Below are 20,936 nucleotides of genomic sequence, written 5' to 3'. Positions count from 1 at the left end.
TGAAGACTAATGCACCACTAATCCGAGTCGTTAATCAACCAGAAATGCCTTGAAACTTGAGATGAGGCTCTTTCCTTCATCCCCTTCAGTGCACGTGAATACGTAGTAGCCTGCGTACGATGTGTGCCCCGAGCTCTGTAGATTTATGAGTGAGTCAGTCCTTGCATGTGTACAGAATAAGGTATGTATCTCTTTGTGATACAGTGGAAAGAGAGAGAGAGAGAGCTCTGGGAGGTAATCAGGTAAGAGAGGAAAACGAACCACGAGCAGTTCAAAGGCAGTCTACCTATGTTTTGAGGAACGTTTTCGGCTATCAAAACCTCCTCATTGATAAGCCAGCCAGCAGTTCTCCTTTGAGCTAGCAGCCTTGTTGCAGACGTCAGGAAGGAAACAGTGCGGTTGGAAATGGCTGACTTGAAGGCCAAGCCGACAATGATATCTCCCAAGGGGAGAGAAAGAGAGAGAACTTTTCACGAAGATTGCTTTTTCCTCAATTAGCATAACTTGATACGATGTGGATCACTAAAACACACGAGTAGACAAGATAACGCTTTTACCTTCAGAGAGCACTCTTACGAGTTATTGTAGGTACCCCAGAAACTTCGTACTTTCATTCAAACCTTCGACCTTCCAACCACGAGATAACCAAATGTTAGAATTCCAATTCCCAAAGCGGTCGAAATTGGAGAGAAAACTTTAGTGGGAGGATCCTTCAATGGGACTCCGAAGCTAATCCCAGGGTTTTTCGTCCTCAAGTGGACATGTTTGAGTGCATGCGTTTGTCAAGGAAAAATCGATGAGACTCCGTCAAAATTTACGTGTCCAGACTTCATTAGGCCAAATGGTGGGGATTGAAGTCGTGTTCCAAACAAAGCCGCCAATCGTTACTTCTGAGGCCGAGGTGGCCTTCCTTGGAACTAATTTGCTGGCTGATGATTGGAAAAAGGAACCTTTCATGTGCAACCAAGAATTTGGCCCTCCTTATTCCGACCGAAAGACTTCAAAAAAAGCGATCCTGGTGGATCACTCTCATTTGTGTGCGACTGAAGTGACGGAGCTCAGAGCAGGCCAAAGTGCGATTGAAAGAGCATGTGACATCACAGTTCTTCCTTCCTCGCTTGATTGATCAGTGATTGCAAGCCACTTAGTATTTCCAATCCAGGGATGGACGTCGCTCAATCGGACACATGACTGGTCAAGATTTCGAGTCCAAAGGAGGAAATCGAAAACCTGTTCAGGACAGGAACAATGTGAATGGGGTTGAAGCTCAAACCAATTTCCAAACTAGATGGGTCCAGCAATCTCAAGAATGTCGACAATGTCCCAATCTAAATGATGCTGGGTATACCAGTCTGTCTGACAAGGTAGTCAGATATTGAGAGGGTCCTAGACATTCCTCTACTCTCAGACCTTCTAAGGAGCTGGAACACGGAATGACTAATTCCGGTTTTAGTACGTAGGGTAAGATTTGTCATGAAATACACCTCGGGACCATTACGACAAAACATGCAAGGTCACTGGGGAAGGTCTTTTCCTTGCATTGCACACAGTCTGTATACACGGCGATCCATCACATATCACAACATGAGATCCCAACAAATGAATATTTAAGGCAAAGGGTGGCTATTCTTGACACCTGGATTACATTCCCGTCCAGCGGAGAGTGTCATACAATCTCCAACCTGAACACTCACCTCTTCATCGGTGATCATCTCCACGGCTGGGTCAATGCCAAGGGATTGCTCTGAAGGAGGTCCATCTTTGGCATGGGATGATCGGGCCATTCCTTTTATGCAATAAGCACGTTTCCGCTTTTGGTGATCCGAGAGCAATCCGGCGTAGAGCTCCAGAAATCCATTGTCGATATCGGACACACTGAAATTGACGGTAATAATTTGAAACATTCTGACGAGCATATGACCATGAAACGTCAAAGCCGAAAGCTTTGAAAGCTTCATAATTGACAGATGGCCACACTGAGAAGCCTTGATTTTCTGCAGATTACTGCTGGAAAAGTTGACCTTGTCAAAAAGTGGACTTTCAAAGCTCGTCAGAAGGTGTGCCCACCGAAAAGTAATAACTACCACTTTGAGAGAGCATCAACAAGAGATGCTACGTTTCCCACTAAAAGGTTGGCCTTTGTCAACCTTGATCTAGCTTCATTTTAACTTCTAAGTTGTTCGGAGAGCGTGCTAAAATAGTTTTACGCAACATTGAGTTGGTCTGGGTAAGTTCTTGTTAGGGACTTTCGGTCCAAAATCCACCTTGGAAAGAAAAGTTCTGCCTTGTGCCTGTGGTGGGTGACCCATAGGGAACTTTTATTTCCCCTCTCAAATTTGAAACCTGGATCATCCTACCTTGGGTACCAAAACATGGTCAAATTGGCCCAAAAGGCCAGGAAATGACATCAAAAGGTAGTTCTTACCCCTCAATTAGGGGACCAAAATTCGTCAAGTTATTTTTGGATGAGCGTAGCATTTCTCTGGTTTGGTCCAACTTGGTTGAAAATACTTTTGGATTGAATTCGGATGAGCAAATTCACAACTAATGTTTAGATATACAATTTATTGAAAATAAAGCAATAAATCCAATCTTGCTCCGTCCAACAATTGATTGCTAGCCATTATTGATAGCTCTTTTCGACAGCCACCCACCCCATTTATATAACTCCTCTTCATGTACTCCCTCCAAATACGTAATAAGGAAAAAACGGGCGGTTGATTGACGGGTCTCTTGATTTTGATCTCTAATTTAGTAGAAAGGCACATCAGTTGTCTAGGTTTCCCCAATCTTGGTTAGTCATGATGTGGAGAGACTGACGAGAACGAAAGGAAGTCTTCCTTCTGTACGGTGGATGGTTGTTTCCAAATGAGGTCTTATCAAAGCCAAGCCACTTTGGAAGAAGTGGACCCAGTCTTCCCTAGGCAAGCCAAGGTTGAATCCTGTTGACAATCCTTGTTCCGTATTTCAAAAATTTATGAAGCTTGAAATGAGATCGAATGGAACGTACAACATAGTTGGTCTTGGAACACGCACAGCCAACTAGGATCGTTCTTACAAACCGTGCCGCAATATATATAAAGCAGTACGATGAGAATTTTATGACGAGCTGTTATCAAACAGTTGGAGGAGTTTTTCTTACTATTATTGTAACAATTCATAGATCTGAAATCGAACAAATGGTAAACTTGCAATGCCGTTTGAATCAATCCAAATCTGATTTCTGCATAATTTTAAAGGATACGTTTCTTATGAAGGCCAAGACAGGAAAAGAGTTTTCATGCAAAAAGCCAAATATTCCGAAAACAAGACAAAGAACCGAGTGCAATATTGATTTAATATTTCTATCTATGTTTCCAACTTTGCCAGTATCTTTTTTTGTTTTTCCTTCAACCTTTCGAAGACCGATTCAAATCCTCCCGACAAAACAATCCAGAACAGGGGTACTGATAAGAATGCACTCTCGGCGGATGCTTGATTGGAACTAGGTATGTGCTAAACAAACATTTTTATCCGTCATGTTTCTCGAATGTCAACTCGCCATTCAAAAGGTTCTTAAGAACTCGAAGACATAATATGTCAGCCTTGAGGATAGCTTCATGGATTGACTAGACAGTTCATTTACTTCATAACAGAAGAGCCTTTCGTCGGTCCTTTTTTATTTCGTCTTTGCACCTGCTTCTAAGACGGTTCAAGACGGTCTAATTTGATCAGGTCGACTGCAAAACTCCCCAATTTTGCGGTAGCTAATAAGGCCTTCAGAAATTCGTTGCCCTTGAAAGAGCCTTAATTGCACATGATGACTTCAGGGCTAGGCCTGAAACCTCGAACACCTCTTGGCATATTAATTTCCAGACATGACGAAATGCAAATTTCTTAAATTTCTCGCTTCCATTCATCATTCGAAAGTGGCTGACATGTGCCGTAGCCTGAAGTGAGGCTTGAGGAACACTCCCGATTGGTTCCATTCTTTTCACCCAATCCACAGGTTCTCGGATTAAAGAAAAAGGATCCAAGTGGCCTTTATTTGAAGAACCCGCGGTCTCGAGGAAAAAAAAGGAAACTTGGGAGAAACTGTGGACAGGTTTTGGCAACTTTTCAAAGGGCATAATGTGTTTTGAAATGCCCTCTCCTCCTCCTCTCATCATGATCGTCGTCATCTTTCCGAGGCATTTTCTCCAGGGTGTCTCATTTATGCTTCACCAACTGGATGGCAAGAAAACTTTCGATTCGATGCAGTATACCTCAAAATAGAATTTGGTTATTCTGAAAGTAGAGCACGTCAAGCTCAGTCCCCTCAAAATGTTTCAGAACTTGAAGACCGCTTGATCTCGAGTTCTCCGGCTTTGAACTTAACCCGAGGACGTCCAAAAAAAACTGCACTTATTGCCGAGATTGGTCCATACTCAAAAGCTTCTCGAGCTGAGTTGAAAACTTTCAATTTGCGGGGCAGGAGGTTTGTCAACTACAGCCCAAAACTATCTCACAATCTCAAGTTGAGAGTGGCACAGGTTTCAAAGCCATATATTATCCCTTGTGGACCATTGAAACGAGGCCAATTGATCCAGTTTTCCTTCCACCTTACTAATTGTCCTTTTGAACTTTTATACAAAAAAATCTCGAATGTGAATGTCATAAACCATCTGACCTCAGGAACAATAGATCCTCCCAAAAAGACTTGCCCCGTGAGAGAATTCCGCAAAATATACCTTCTTCCTCAAGTGATGTTCTTTACTCTCTCACGAATCCCCATCTAAACTCTCGCTATCTAGAGAAATAAATTTGATAGCTGTTTATCTAAAAACGAAGCTCTCGTATTCAATCACTCGCCATAGTATGTACTAGAGTAACATTTGTACTCGTTTCTTTTGATTGTCAACGCTACATGTAGCGTTATACAGGTTTTATTTGAATGACCAACAGAAGGTGCACTTTCTATTCCTACTCTACTCAACATTCCGACAAGTCTAAGTCGAGACATTGTTATTGAAATATGCGCACATCTAAAATTGAATTTTCATCCGTTTCGCAGGTTAAAAACAGGTTTTATTACTAGAGAGTAATCAACTCGAAACTCTTTTTTTCTTGCTTATTCAACAATAACTTGTTCGCTTAAGGCCCAAGTGAGGGCAAATGTCGAAATAAAAATGGCCCAATTCTTCTGTCTTCTTCTGATCCTAGAGTTTGCTAAAAAAGTGTGTAATAGACTTGTTTATAGTCTCTGGTCCATTTTTCAAATCCACTAATAAGCAAGTGTGATCTCATTAATCAATAAAAACGCTCTCAAAATAGCGTAATTTGGGGCTTGGAAATAATATAATTATGGGCTTCACTTCTGACATTCCTGCACTAAAGGTTGTGAAGAATTGAGCTCTGCTGCATGTGAGAGATATACCATATCATGGCCAGGAACAGACCATTACTCAAAATAGCTCAGTCCAGATTCAAACAGAAGACTGTTGTTCCATGAGGCGTAAAATATCCCATTCTGGAACCATTTAATTAGTACGTGCTCTTTAAACTTCCACGTGCCCACATGACGGATGGATGAACCCGCAAAGGCCATGAGAAATGGACCCCAAAGAACCTCACTGCCATGTGAAATGCCACCGCCCTTAGGGATCCTTGACTTTCTGCCTTCTGCATTTCCCCACGGCGATGCATCTTACACACGCTCAAGAGCTCCTTGCTTTGGCCAAGAGGCCATTGTTAAAGACTGTTGGAGCCCCTCCGTTCAAGGTCAGGGGCTGGTTTGACTCATGTGATGTCTCTTACCCTGTCTCGATGGTCTGATGCTCATCCCATTTCTCAGGCACGTCGATGTAGGTGGGGCACAATTTGGGTTGAATTTTGGGTCGCTGTTTTTCCACCAGTTTTTGAATGGATTTCTTCCGCTCTCTGGAGATGACGATTTCCGTTTCCTTTCTTCGCTTTCGATCTCGCCCATGGAAACTGGAACTTCGTCGAGAAATTGTGCCACAAATGGACCCAGCTCCATTCCCTGGGGACACGGAGGCGTTCAATAGAGCAGAATTGAGCACTTGATTGCTCGAAGGGGGATTGTAGCTGCCTCGTCGACTGCGAGCCGGACTGGGAATGGGGCTGACCCCACTCAGACAACTACCCTCCATTCCTGGCACGGTCAAGGCGGCACAGGTGGGCCCATAGCGGGAGTTCTTGCGGCTGATCACGGGCGACACTGACGTGGAAAGAGAGTTCCGAGCCGACAAAGGTAAATGAAGACGACTGGGTGAGGAGTAATCATCCTCCGGATCCGTTTCTCGGCTGGTGGTGGTCACCAACTTTCGGGCGGATTCTTGCAGGGTGGATCCCGCGTCATTGACAAATTGCGTGATGGACGAGAAAAAGCTCATTTCGAGTTTGATGGTGATCCTGGTGATCCTAGTGCGGGCAAAAGAGATTGGCTCATTAGTTCGTTTTAAAGGCTAATCCGTCCTCTGAGCAAACATGGTGCATCTATGGTTCTGGTTTGCTGTATTGTAGAGTGCAGCCAATGTGGAAGGTTCCCTCAGCAATTGAAGTCTAGATGCTGATGATTTGCTGTGGTGAAGAATGATATTGCTTTTTGCGAGCCCTTCAATAGCACTCTATAAATATTTTAAGGGCCTTTGAGCTCCTGTTTCATCCCTCTTTCAACGCTCTATTGGGCGAGGTCAAAGTATAACCAAATATGTTTCCTCTTTTGATGGAATTACCAGAAACTTGATCCTCGTTGGAAGGATAGCAGTGGCAATACTCTCTCGCATTACCATCTAATAATAATGCTGTTCGCACAAATAACCATTCTCGAATGTACAAATACTCGTATATACTCACCAGGAAAGATGGTCTGAAGATAAGCCAGAAATCGATCTGAGGCCCCTGGACCAATGCCGTTTCTACGTTGTTCAAATAGAATGCACTAATGTCAAATTACGACAAGTAACCGGCTTCAATCTGGCTCAATCACTTCTGATTAGCTTCCGAGCAAGTTCGAGCCTCCGTCCATCCGTCCGTCCATTACTTCTTGAACGCAAGGTGAAGGGAAATCACCTCTCTTGTAACAGTACCTCGGCCTACTGAAAGATACGAGTCTACCCTTAAGGGCCTTCCTTCCTTCCTTCCTTACTTATTTGGTCGCTTTCCGTCTTCTATTTTGCCGTCTTTCGGGTGGTCGTGTGAGATGAGTGTTCGTATACTAAACAAGGCAACGGGCCGGCCTTTGCTCCTTCTTCTCCTCCTTCTTCTTCAACAACGGTTCCAAACCTGTTCCTCGCGACGAGTTCGCTGAGAAGGCCCATTGAGTGAAGTGAAGGGGAGGGGAAGAGAGGACTGTATTTAGTCGTAATGCCATGATTCCTTCCTCTTTTTCTGCGTTTTCGTCCACCATCCTATGGGTGGGTGAGTATGCGAACCATACCCAGGGTCCGTCTTCGCTTTTCGGTCTGGAGTCAGTTCCCACCAAAGCTTTGGCCTTCTTTTGGCCCTCGCTCGCGGCGAATGCTGCATATACAGATAGGGAGTCAATGAGCCTTCCGTCTCCATTCGAGGATCGGAGAGCTCCACAGCAAAGCACTACGAATGTGGAGCACAAAGAAGGTAGCCCTATGTAGTACGTACCTGTTGCAAGTGAAAGGATAGAAATGTGGAGGAAAGCGAGAAAGGGAATAAAAGAGGGATTTAGTTCCAACCCCCAGCACAATGCCTGATGCTGGAAAGATGGAATTCGTTGCGTTGCAGATTAGCAATTGTCGGGTCTCTTGGAATTGGAAGCTGGAAACCAGCACTTATAAGCAGTAAGTGCCATTTCAAGATAGAGGAGTATGTTGGAAACTCCTTGGGCTGATCGGTCCAGTGGATGCATGTTGTTCCAAGGTATTTCCACATGGCTTGTTCCAGATGGAACCCAGGCCATGGGCCAGCCACTCATCTGTGCTTGGAGTCGTCGACAACAAGAACGCCATGAAACAATGTGTCTTCTTCAATACTCATCTATGATTAGATTAAGTTGGACGGCAAACAAGTGGTCAACATTGGGGGTTGAGCAAATTCCAAATTTGCGATCCTTTTTCGACGATGGGACTTCACCCTGACACAGAAACTCGTCCATTAATACGCAGTATTTTTCAGTTTAATAAGATGTGCTTGTTTCATGTTTCGAATATTTCTGGCTATATATATTTTCCATGTTTTTAAGTTTGTAAGAAGGTGCTCAGTTGTGGAAAGAGCCGATAGATTGAGAAACTATATTTGTACATTAAGATGGACAAAAGATTTAAAAAACATTAGAGTCGAATAATTTGCCAAGCAACTCTTCCTCCTTACCTCTAAACTAATGAAAATTAGCAGTCAAACAGATATACTTGGTCAAGGTCTACTTGGCAACAACAGGCTGAAAGTTCGATGTTAGAGGCAAATTATTTCGAGACGGACTCAACATCTTTTTTTGGCTTGATTTTTCACGGGCTTTTCTAACCGCTACAAGGAATGTAATCCCCAGTACTATCAAATTAAAAGGTTCGTCCATTCTCTTACCTTATAATCTTTGTATGAAATTTGGTCTAACAACTAATTCGAGTTGGTAGACTGAGCTAGTCCTTGAATTGTGGGTAGAACTATAATCCTAGTTGCAATTTTGTCCAAGCCTTATTTGAAATGCGCTACTTGATCTAACGGTCATCTAGCATAGTAGAATTACCGTTTCAGCTGTGAGTTACATATGACTAACTTATGTTCTACATTTGTCTTCCGTTGAATTTCTTCAATCTCACAGAATACTACCAACAAGAAAGGTCTACGTAAATGTTGAATAACTTCTGATGCCGTGTTTCCATCAGGTTTTTTTGTGCTAATATTTCACACGTTCAGCAACCAGGTACAATCAGCAAAATTGACCCCCATGGTTTCTACTTTAAGGCCCAACTCCTTTCCGTTATTTGATGCTTTTGCAAATATTTGCCGAATGGGTTGCATTCTACTTATCTATATTTGATATGTTTTGGCACAAAATATCCATTTCCTTTGCCAGAATTACTCAAGTACAGCCATAAGCTAGATCTTGGTAAAAGTAAGAGCAATGAGCAATGCCATTCCATTCCATTTGATGAACATGAATGGTTGATAAGCAAGTCCCTTAATTTGGCAAAAGGAACGGAAACTGCAATTCGTCCCTTTTCTTGAGGAACCGCTCTGTAGCGGTTATCATATCCATCATTATTTCGTCTTTACCACCTCCTACTGTCAAATCGAGTTTTCTCCGAAGGCGGGATTCAAACCCACGGCCTCTGGGGAACCATGTCGTGCCTTTGTCGAGTACATTAGACCACTCAGCTACCATGGTTCCTTAAATTGTCGAGTAATTGTGACCCTGATTGTTATTTTTGCTTACGTTTGTGGGAGAGGACTTGGTCACGCTAAACATTTCTAGATTAAGTGCTTCCATGCAGAGCTAATCATTAGATACTCATTTGGAGAAATATAACGTAAAATCTAAAGGTTGACGATAATCTACGTTTGTCATAAAATAGGATCTGCCTGTTAAATCTAATCATTTTCCATTCATAGTAAACTGAATTTAATACATAACAGAAAACAATCAACCAAGTCAGCTATAAAGATCTCGTATCTTGTTGTTAAAGCCGGGAAGAAGAATTATGTTTTGATTCCTTGATACGAACAAGGATTTACATCAATTTCATAAATCATGGAGAGCTTTCTTAATCTAGAGGCGAGTAGACTAGCATAAATTTGGTCAGTTGTCAGTTTTTGTTGATGCTTGTGGAAAGATGCTCTAATGGATATAAGTAGTTGTTAGTGTGTTGCCAGTCTGAACAAGGACGGCGTCATCACTGGATAGAGACGAGAGAGTGGGAGGGGGATAAATTAGTTTTATTTCAATGAATTGAATGCATTTCCTTCACACTCTTGTCGACTAAAAGTTTTAAAGCCAAACGGACGTTTGTGTCCAGAGAAATAGGCCCCCAAAAATTAGCGCAAGTTGAACACAGAATGAATGATTTAGCACTACTAAAACCAATAAGTTTACGATTAGGCCTTGGTGAAAGGTCCGCTGGCTCAATAAGGGAAAACGGGCAGATCCAGGACTACTGCAACTCATGCTGCCATAAGAACATGATGGATATCTGACCAACAGACGTGTGTGGGCCATTCTCTAATCCGGATTTGAATCCGCTTGGATTTTCCTTGTGGAGCGTCGTGAAAAAGGAAGCCAAGATAAGATGACTTTTCATCCAAATTGGAAGTACCTAAAGGTCTACATTGGCAAGGTGTGGAACTTCAAGACGGAAGATATGATTGTCCAAAATTTTTTCCGACCTCTGACCGAGTTTGTCATTCGAGCTAGAGGTGGCTGCATAAAATAAGATTCTTCGCCACTCGCCCCACCCATTTGTTCATTTTTTAGATGTTTTAAATACATAACTTGGAGAGGAAAATGTGATCAAATATTCAACCAATTGTAAAGCTGTCCATGTTTTAGACCTAACTTCCTTACATTTTTGTTACGATGGCTTGGACAAAGATCAGATTAAGCCATTTTTCTCTAACATTACATCTTTTTATATCCTAGGGACTGAAATATCATCAGCATTAACCGGTCCAGCTTTACAATTGGTCATGGTCTCGGTGGCAGGTTCGAGCTGATGCTCCATTAAAATTGTCTTACGCTTGGCATAAATACGTATATTCAACCAATTGTAAAGCTGTCCATGTTTTAGACCTAACTTCCTTACATTTTTGTTACGATGGCTTGGACAAAGATCAGATTAAGCCATTTTTCTCTAACATTACATCTTTTTATATCCTAGGGACTGAAATATCATCAGCATTAACCGGTCCAGCTTTGCCAATGGTCATGGTCTCGGTGGCAGGTTCGAGCTGATGCTCCATTAAAATTGTCTTACGCTTGGCATAAATACGTATATGATGCTAACACTTAGACCTCAATATAACCAGGTTAGTTGGTTGTCAATGGATGAGTGAGGATATTTGTGTTTTTTTCGCGATGGTACGTGACCATCCAGAATGCACTATCGGATACGTTTATTAATTACTACTTGATGTAACCAGATTAGATCTTGAACAATGTAAAAAAGCCCTTCTCTGGGTATTGTTCAGTCTGTCCCAAAGGCATGACCAAGTTAAGTACGGGATGACTTGAGGCTCATTTTAGGAATCAGTTTTAGGGATCAAAGTTATCTGTTTCTAGGGATTTACTTTTATTTCGAGCGGACAGCCCTTGAGAGTCGCCAGGGAACAAAGCTAACAAGTTCAGGATTTGACCATTAAAGTTCTCTCTTTCGTTCAAATTTTCTAGGCGGGTAGGAAGCGGAGATATTTTGAAGTCTGCTGCCTAGACGGTTTATATTGAGATTGTAAATTGGCTTTGAATTATTCATGATTTGGCTACGAAACATTTCGCTCGGTCTGAAATGCTATTTTCATAACATGATTGAAGTGAAGGCTAGGGAAAAGCAGAAGACATAACCTGTGACCCCGATCTCAAACTTGTTCGTTTATTTCAAGTCGTTAAAAAGCAGTGATCAAGCGTGTTCACAAACAGGACTCCGTTGGTTTTTTGCCGGATTCAAATTGTGTGGAGAAAATGGATAAGAAGACAGACAGCCGTAACTGGACGGAAGTAGTGAGTCCCTTTTTCTTTAGCATCATTTAGGTGTATACTCATACATTTACATGAAGCACACGCCATCACCTCAGAAGGTAATAAAATATCAATGTAAAAAAAGAGGGATTGGCATTTTGAAATCGATGTTGTTTACGTTGTAACTTTCTGTGGGATCATGGCACTTCGTTTTCCCATGATTTTGGCCCCTTCCGGGAAATCCGGGAAGCTCACCACACCATCCAAGTATTCGATTGAACCATCTTGCATGATGTTCAGGGGGTAGGGTAACAACATCCCAGGGCAGACCGATCCCTCGGGACCAATGTACATTTGCCAATTGTAATAGCAAAGTTCTTTGATCTTTTGTACACAATCCATGGTTCCCGGATAGCGAAGAACCGGGTCATTAACGCACAAATGCGAAACCATCAGAGCCATCCGGAACATGTGAACGTCGCCGAAAGGGCTATGCTCGGGGAAGGCCGGTTGCCAGCATCCCACGGCCATTTCCGTATCGCGACTGCCAGCCATGGATCGCTGATTGATGTTGGCGCTACCGATGATGATGTAAGCGTCGTCCACGATGAGCATCTTGCAATGAACGTAAATGGGCAGACGTAGAGATTTTCGGAGCTTGGCGGCCATGGTCTCGGTGGGAGGTTCGAGCTGATCCAAATGTGGACCTGGACCTTCTCTTTTGCCGGGACACATGAAAATCAACCAGTCAGTTGGGTGCGACGTGTTACCCGTTTGCTTGAGAGCCTCGCCCACCCGGCGGTACATCATCTCAATGGTCCGGGTTTGCCAATAGAGGATCTCCTGGATTGGCGCACTGGCTGGATCACCTTCGGGAAACATGGGGATAACGATGTAGGCACAGAATCGTTGGTTCTGATAGATCTTGTCCACCACTTTCTGGGCAATTTCGGAGGGGATCGTGTGATGGCAATTGACATCGTCGTTTTGCAACCAGGAGTAAGCAGAGCCCAAGAAATATTGGTTCTCAAAGTACAAGAAGTTTTCCGCGTTTCGGATCGATTGCACGTAAGCCTGGGCAATTGAGGCCTCGATCATTCTCCCTTTCTTGCCATTCAGGATTTTAATCTTTTCCTGATCAAAGACGGCTGAATCAGACGTAAGCGAGCGGAACAACTGCACGTTCCAAGCTTTATCCGGATTATCCACGGGAGCGGGAGCCATGGGATCGATGATGGAGCGATCCAGCATTTCCAAATCGCCGTACTTTTTGCCCTGTTTCTCCCACCTCTCGTAGAAATTCACGAACACGTCAAAGGCCACAGGACCCTCCACTTTACTGTGGATATCGTGCCACGGCTCTCTTGGGCCTTGTTCCGGGGGAACGCTTTTGGCATACGAGTTCCGGAAGTCTCCATAATGCTCGTTCAAGAGCGTGGTGAAGAGCGGGAATTCAGGCGTGTCATATCGACCTCCAGTCAAATCCAGTCCGCCCACAAAGGCCACCAATCTCCGCAACGAGCCATAGGGATTTGCCGCATCACAAATCACACTCTTTTGATGATGGGTGTACGCCCCAGAGCTGAATTCGTTCTGAAGTACATCGGTGAACTCGTTGATGGACAGCTCTCTGGGAGCTAAGGCACACTTGACTTTGGTGTTCTTGAAGCGGCGATAGGTTTCCATATCATGGGTGCCCATCACTCCTTTTTCACCCACGATATCACCCGACGTCTTCTCAGACCAGACCATAACATACACCTTGACTCCTTCCTCGGCCTTGGCAATAAGTATCTCACCGAGGGTGCGGTTGTCCTTGTTCAAGTCTTGACCGCGGAAGAGTTGGAGTTTGTCCCAAACGGACCAACCGGTGATGCAAATCAGATGTTGGGCCTCCATCATGGCATAATACATGTCAGTCCAGCATGATTGAGGGCGATACGGAGTTCCATCGGGGTAAGTAAGGTCCGCCAACTTTGGCAAGTCAGGCGGGCAATGGGCGTCTTGATACATCGTGACCTTGTTGTTTCTCTGCATTTTGAAATACGCAGGCACTTCGTACGTTCTTTCAATGGAAACTTTGGACACGAAAGTGACACTCAAGTTGAGTTGCCCATTATGAGATCCACTCTTCTTCTTGATCGGCATCCATCCCTCTCTGGTCTCGCCCGAGAGCAAGGCCGAAGTCGGGATCACCACCGATCCAATGAATTCAGTCACAGCGTGATCTTTATCCCTGATCTCGAACACGAGCTCCTCGGCAAAATGGCACACCTCCACTCGATAATCCTCATCCCACACCGGATTCAAATCGTTGTTGATCACGGACGATTTCACGATTTTCGCCTTCCCCAAACGGACATCCACAAAAGGATCGGTCACATCTTTCTTATCGACCAACTTTGAGACCCATCCTTCAAGATCGGGCAGATTGCGAGCTGCACGAATTTCAATGAGAAGATGTCCATGAACGAAGGTACGACCTTCGAAGCTACTCCCACTATGAAGCTTCTCAGACACTTTATTGGTCGCCCTTTTCAGAAAATTCATGGTCCTTGATTATCGTCCAATGAGCCACACGTCAAATCTGAAATGAGTGCGATATCGTGAAGCAAGCAGCCTTTCCCAAAATGACTGACTTGGGGATGAATCACACCCACAAGCCTCTACACGAGAGTGGCCCTTGGGTCTTGCGACGCAATGCAAATACCTAAGTTAGCCTTTAATCTCTCGTACTAGCTCAGGATTCGTCGATACCCGGGAATGAGGGGAGATAGCATGATTTATTCCTGCACTTGACTCAATTCTAGTATTGCATATCAGTGACATGCACTCAAACGACACGATAAACCGAGCTGGCCCAATGCAATGAGAAGGCACTTTCCCCCTCTTCCAACAAGGCAACCTCACATTTCCCAACCAGAAAAAACCCAGATCGAGTCATTCTACGATGAGTATAAACCAACATTGCCATCATCCACTTACTCCACTATACATCAAACACCGCACTCAAATGCAATATAGCCTTCAAACCTCTAATATTACGACAAAAATTCCCAAGAATGCTGGTGAGCAACTTTTCGAAGGAAGTCGTTGAATACGATGGGAGGGAACCCGAAGGATGAGCCAGCCAGCCAGCTACGTTTCATCCGTATGGCTCAAAACAGCCACGGCAGAAGAGTGAGAATTGATGAGATCGGCGGCCTTGAGTCCTCATGACTTGCAGTTTACCTGTACTTCAACCCACAGACCCTCAGAGAATCAGCACGGAACGGGGTTTACTTGAATGAGAATCCAAACACTTGACACTTGGTAATTCCTGGATATCCCCGGATTTCACGTGGCCTATTGGGGGGTTTCAAATTTGGATGGAAGACACATTGAGGTGTGACAAGGGGATCGACACCCCAGTGTTTGCTCACTGGGCAATTGGCACTCCTTGAATTCGATGTGAATGTCCAGGAAACGCGTCGGCTTCGTTCTTCGGGAGGTTCGTCGTATTTGCCGAGGCAATCACACTGAGACAGGCTCAACACGTCCGAGACTTAGTTAGTACGCACCATGTGGATGGAGGAAGTTCGTGCTTACTCCGGCATCCATCCTTCCATACATGCACCTAATGTAGATGTAGAGCATTACACACGTCTTCTACGGTACATGTGCTCGTTTTCTCGCGGGTCGGGCACTGGCTTGTCTTCCTCTTGTCCTCTTCTCTGCGCTGGCCCACGGCCTCGAGGACGGGGTACAGAATGGTTCTACGTCCAATTGACCTTAGCTTCAATGGGTTCCATAGAGTGGGGACACACTGTGCAAAAGGGAGGAGGCGAAACTTTTGGCTTCTCCACCCAATCAAGCAAGGTTGGAAGAGGGAGAACGACCTGCCTAGGGAACGGATGGCGGAAGAGGGCATGAGGAGCGTACGATGATGTGAAGATGGCGGGTACATGCAGACTCTTCTCTTGAATCATGGGGTCGGCCAACAATTCGAGGTTGGGCGACACTACAACTCTGGGCCTGGGGCGTGTATGGTTAGAGCTCAGAAATAGTTGACCCCGAAAGAGATATGTGCAGTTTATCCAAGTTAAAAATCTGATGTCGGTTGGCTTAGTCAACGAGAAATGAAAGGACGTTGCAACTGCATGCAACGATGGTAAACATCGCACTGATTGGATTGAATTTGCAGTATTTATGCGGATTTAATCTTCATTGGGGCTCAATGCACTGAAGGGGATAACTAGACCTGAAAAGTAAAATAAAAATCGGCCAAAATCTCCATTCTTAGCTAAAAGAGGCTAAAACCCCAAAAAAGGGGCTCATTTTACATAGCAATATCTTTTTTGAGTTAGTTTCACATGTTTTTGACTTTTTGACGCATTTTTCATAACTTATAAAACATTTCGGTCAAAAAGGAAACCCTTTTTAAGTCTTGTCTTAATAATAACAAATCAAATTACAAATGTCATGTTAGTAGACAAAAAAACCTTTCCCATGATTTCGAAAAAACATTCAAAAAAATGAGAATATTATAACTGACTAAAATGAATCCAAAGAGAGCTCTTTCAAGCTTCAAAGTATGCTTTACTTATCTTAATAGGTAAATATGTAACAGTTTACAAAACTGCAATGTCTGATGAATAGTTCCTTTCAAGGATAAATGACCTGGGACTGTAATTAAGTCCCCTAACAAAGATAAAGTTTTGAAGCTACAAAGTCTTTACTTCATGTTTGACAACCTTGTCAGGAAATCATCCCAAATATGTTTTTCCATCCTAGAAGGGTCCCAAATATCCCAGATGTCCACGACTAATTAGAAGTTTGTTTTTGACAACTTTTCTGTTTTCGCGGGGCAGCGAGATATCAGATGATCTAGGTTGAGGTCCTAGGTAAAATCAATTCTTGGCAATATGGAATTAAATTCCGGTTCATAACAATTGGAACGACGCCATTAAACATTCCACTTATAGATAAATAGTGATCTTTCAGGGTAGGCACGAAAAAGGGGGGGGAGGGGAGGGGGCACTCCCAACTTTGGACCCCTGCAACCGAGCTGCCGCAGGCTTGCACCGCTGCCTAGACACCCCTGGGTCCTTGCAACCAAAAGGTTAAGGGCCGTCCAAAATCCGGTGTCTACTAGGTCTAAAATAGCACTATACTATCCCTCTCCCCTTTTTGGGTGCCGGTCTGGTGATGCCTACATTGAAAGATCACTCCAGTTTAAAGTTGGCAAAGCTTTTCAAACATGGGGTTCGATATATCGCACATTTAAGTCCAGAGATAGTATCATGACAGCAGGTTTGCAAAAGGTCGAACAAGTTCAAAGATGTTTTACCAGGATCATAGAAGGTATGAGAGAGTTCTCGTATTGGGAGAGGCTAGAAAGGTTGGGATTGCACAGTATTCAAAGAATGTACGAAAGGTATCTGATACTGTACGTCTTCAAAAGCTTTCATGAGCTCTGTCCCAACCCAGGATTTAGGGTCAGTACTAGTGGCTGTAGACGCTTCATGTGCGTTTTGTGAGCACCTTCAAGCCCGCGTAAATCCAGGCTAGCTGGGACAATTAAGTCCAACTCTCTTCTTTCTCGGGTTAAAGTTGGGTCCAATGGGTAGAGCTGTCTGCTGGGTAGAGTTTTCCAACGGGTCGAGTTGTCCTCTGGTTCGAATTGTTCTGGGTCAAGTTGCCCTGGCTCGAGTTGTCCGTTGGGTCGAGTTGTCCGTTGGGTCGAGTTTTTCCCTAGGTCGAGTTGTCCTGTGTCGAGTTGTCTTGTGTCGAGTTGTACGCTGGGTCGAGTTGTCTTGGAACAGCTTTTTAGAGCTACTACGTTAGCTTTCGGACTTCCCTACATAAACCCTTGAGTGTTAAATACAAAATCAGTATGATGTTAACCACCTATAGGGCTTGCCAAGTGAATATGTTCATGAGGAACTGACGTGATTCCATGGAGTAAAATAAAAGACAACATGTCCAGCCAAACCGCATTGCACATGCATTAAATTTTGACATTTAATCCATTTTACATACTTTTCTAAGCAAATAGCTTTGTGGTATTGAGCCAACTTGATGTTGCGTACAACGTTTAACCCCAAGCATGTTCATTTTGTTGGGTTTTGTAACACAGCTCACTCAATATTACTCTTTTGAAAATTCAATGGACGGATAGTGTGAGTTGACTGTGATGTTTGCCTTAGTTCTCCCTGCCCAAAATCAGGGTGCCGGACCACATTTTTCCTTGAATTTCTTTCACTTAACATGCCTTATTACACCTAAGGCTACCTTGTTGTCCTCATTGAACCACATCGTGGCAACGGTGTTTGCATGGTAAGAGGAGCTAAGTATATTCAGTGCGGATATCGCGTCATTACCTAAAACCCCTCAAAATTCTAGTAGAAGAACCAAGGTGTAGATCTTTCGTGGTATGAGAACAAACGTTTAGGCAAGCTCTGGCAGGTTCGTTTGTTTGCTGTTACTGGTCCCAGTGTCAGTGAGGCAAATTTGGGGCTTCAAACACGTTTTTGAGAAGCTGACCCTTCTTTCACATTGCTATATGAGAAAAGGTCGGTATCCTTAATTAAAACAGTTTGAAACGCCATTTTTGCATCATTTACAAAAACTGGTTGTAATACCGTTACGCTCTCTTTATTCCAACAAGAACACCTTAACAAAGGTTGAAAATGTTCACACCCCGGCATTGTTTAAATTATACCGATTTCTCCCCAATCCTCCGATTCTTCCCCTTTTCAAATCAGCTTGTAGTTACTCACTCACCAGCCTTCCTGAAAAAGGTGTTTTCCATCTTACATGTCCATACTACCCCACCAAGTCGGGGATGACAAACGCTCATTAGCAACTAATGTTCGAGGACAGTACAACAAAATGTATAGTGACGTTCTGAAAAGGATCCAAGCCCTGAAGAACTCAGGAGTGAAGGGTCCGGATGGTATTCCGAGCGTGGTTCTGAAAAGACTTGCAAAAAGTGTTGCTATCCTCCTCGCTACTCGCTATTATTCAACCAATCCTTGCATCAGGGTGTGGTTCGCCAGATGTGGAAGAGAGCTGATGTTTGTCCACTACAAGAGGGTGGAGACAAAAAAATGGCAGAAATTATCGCCCAATCTCGCTGACCAGTATTCCATGCAAAATTTTCGAAGGCATTATAAAGGACCGCATAATGCTACATGTTGAAGAAAATGCAATCATTTCGGATGATCAACACGATTTCAGAAAGGGAAAGTCGTGCTCGACCAATCTAATTCAATTCAAAGAGTTCCTAAGTGGTGCATTAGAGGATGGAGAGTCAGTCAACGCTATATACTTGGACCTTGCAAAGGCATTTCACAAGGTGGACCATGCCGTATTGATAAGAAAACTCGAGCTTGTAAACATTCCGGCCTCCGTCATTTCATGGATTCGACAGTGGTTGTGGCATCGACAACAAAGAGTCGTTCTAAATGGAGAATTTTCATCTTGGAGAGATGTAACTTCGGGTGTTCCTCAAGGAAGTGTTTTGGGGGCAGTTCTCTTTTGGGGGCGAGATCTCTCGTCAAAAATTTTAATGTTCGCCGATGATACAAAGCTCTTTCGGAGGGTGAACTCGTTTGAGGATCACTCTTGTGGTCATTTTATATATCATATCAATATATATAAATGAAACAATCATTCAGTCTTAAGGGTTTTCTTCACAATGGAAGTAATAAAGCAACAACATTGATTTCAAGCTATGGACATTCACCATAAAAACGTAAAAGCACAAACAATAATACGGACGCACAATTTTCAAAAAGCATGAACGTTAAAATGTAATAGTGGTTCTCGCTTTTTGTTTTTCTTATGATTATTTCTCTACTCTTCTTAGGGACCCTGAACACCAAATGCATTCAGTCTCTTAAAGCACTGAGACGAACTTGAGCTCGAGATCGGGTAAACTCGAGTCTTTTGTGCGAATTTGATTAATTGACCGAACTTTTTTTTAAAACCATATCATATTGTCATCTTGATTTTTCCCAAAACCGTCTAATTGCGTCATGAATTAACTATGAAAAGAACAACCTTGGAATTTGTTAGCTAGGTATAGTCCGCGAGTCTGTTTTTTTTCCTACAATCGTCCCAGCATTATTACTCTCCGAATCTAGGGCAGTAGTAACGAAATAATAGTAATTCTTTCTTTCTCCGAAAAAGAAACTGTAATCCCATAACATTTTCGAAAAGCCCAATACTAACTCGTTCTTTTTTTGCCCTTTCAAGTGGAAATTATTTTTTCGTTTCTCTCTTGACCACAGGGGAAACTTGAAGGTTTTAGACAATCTTGAAAATAATTGCCATTTTTTGCTATTTTCATCCCATGTATCATCCTCAACAGGGAAGATAACGGCTGAAAATCGAGCTTGCTCTTTATCACCTTGAAGGTGTTTGGGTTTCAAATCTTGTGATATTTGCACTTATTCACTGCTTATATATTCTCAATCAAATTCTGTTGGACTAAACGACTTGATTCATAGCGAAGTTGTTAAGAAATTGGTCGGTAGGAAATGTTTTTTGGCTTGATTGAGTATTTTGCATCAAATTTTCCAGAGTTCCCGTTTTCCTAGACTCAAGACACGGGTTTCTAATAGGTAATCTTTATAATAATTGCTTTTTGTCCATCCTGGCTTTTCGTGTCATAGTTACAAGTCTTTAACAATCTTTAATTAGTCGAGACTGGGAAAGATCTAAGTTTTCGACGTGGAATACCTAGATAATATTTAAGCATTTACATGATTTTCTGATTATGCATTTCCATTGGCTTGGTAAACATATCGCAAAATAAACATAGCCATGAATGGGAGTAATGAAGTGTTAAACAAATAAGCAAAGCTAGTAGACTGAGCACTTCAAAGCTGTACAAGGAATTAAGAGCAGTTAAAAATTGCGGTATTGAAAACAGGGACATATTTTCGGGCCATGTGTTGCTAAACGATTTTGTCTCCCAAAACATTTAAATGCTTATTTCTTTTGATAACTACGTTAAACTTCACTATCAATGCTCATTATTGTAAAATGTTGACAAGAAAACTTCAAATTGTAGCCCTGTTTGAAACGAATAAAAATCCCAATAACTAAGCGAAGTAATCGACGAAAAATCTGAATTAATAGATCATCTAAATGTTAGGGAAAGTAAGTGTATTTTTTTGCGGGCTTCCTTACCGCTACCGGGATTGGAATCCCAGCAGTTCAAGACGAGAAGATTATTCATTTTACTTGACTTTTATTTATATATATTATTTGATCGACCAACGAATTAGAANTGCAACACAATCCACCAGCCTCATTATCATCCGAT

At 43.0% G+C, this 20,936-nt stretch overlaps 2 protein-coding genes across 5 annotated transcripts in view; both read right to left on the bottom strand.

Moving 5' to 3' along the window:
- Window positions 1-7,096, bottom strand: part of LOC131881498 (BAI1-associated protein 3-like) — a 33,893-nt gene extending 26,797 nt beyond the window's left edge. The window contains exons 1-3 of one of the 2 annotated variants that reach the window (XM_059228381.1): window positions 6,838-7,096; window positions 5,776-6,402; window positions 1,695-1,875 (exon numbers count right to left, since the gene is read on the bottom strand). In XM_059228381.1, the coding sequence (XP_059084364.1) occupies window positions 1,695-1,875; window positions 5,776-6,374 (780 nt within the window). In that variant the 5' untranslated portion in view covers window positions 6,375-6,402; window positions 6,838-7,096. Of the gene's footprint in view, window positions 1-1,694; window positions 1,876-5,775; window positions 6,597-6,837 lie in introns of those variants that run through there. The other variant, XM_059228389.1, reaches the window with a different exon arrangement.
- Window positions 7,097-11,520: 4,424 nt separating this feature from the next.
- On the bottom strand, window positions 11,521-15,549 carry LOC131878993 (uncharacterized). Of its 3 annotated transcripts, none has more exons than XM_059225183.1 (2): window positions 14,852-15,549; window positions 11,521-14,207 (listed from the first exon to the last, which is right to left on the bottom strand). In XM_059225183.1, the coding sequence occupies exon 2, from the start codon at window positions 14,168-14,170 to the stop codon at window positions 11,795-11,797; it is 2,376 nt and encodes a 791-aa protein (XP_059081166.1). In that variant the 5' UTR covers window positions 14,171-14,207; window positions 14,852-15,549; the 3' UTR covers window positions 11,521-11,794. The 3 variants fall into 3 exon arrangements, with proteins under 3 accessions (XP_059081166.1, XP_059081181.1, XP_059081174.1); XM_059225198.1 differs by having other exon boundaries at window positions 15,209-15,226; XM_059225191.1 differs by lacking the exon at window positions 14,852-15,549 and adding an exon at window positions 14,654-14,673.
- Window positions 15,550-20,936: the final 5,387 nt, after the last annotated feature.

This window comes from Tigriopus californicus, chromosome 1 (genome assembly GCF_007210705.1).
Source record: "Tigriopus californicus strain San Diego chromosome 1, Tcal_SD_v2.1, whole genome shotgun sequence".
Lineage (NCBI taxonomy): Eukaryota > Metazoa > Arthropoda > Copepoda > Harpacticoida > Harpacticidae > Tigriopus > Tigriopus californicus.
Note: the sequence above shows the minus strand (reverse complement) of the source record. Positions and strands in the feature narration are given on the sequence as shown.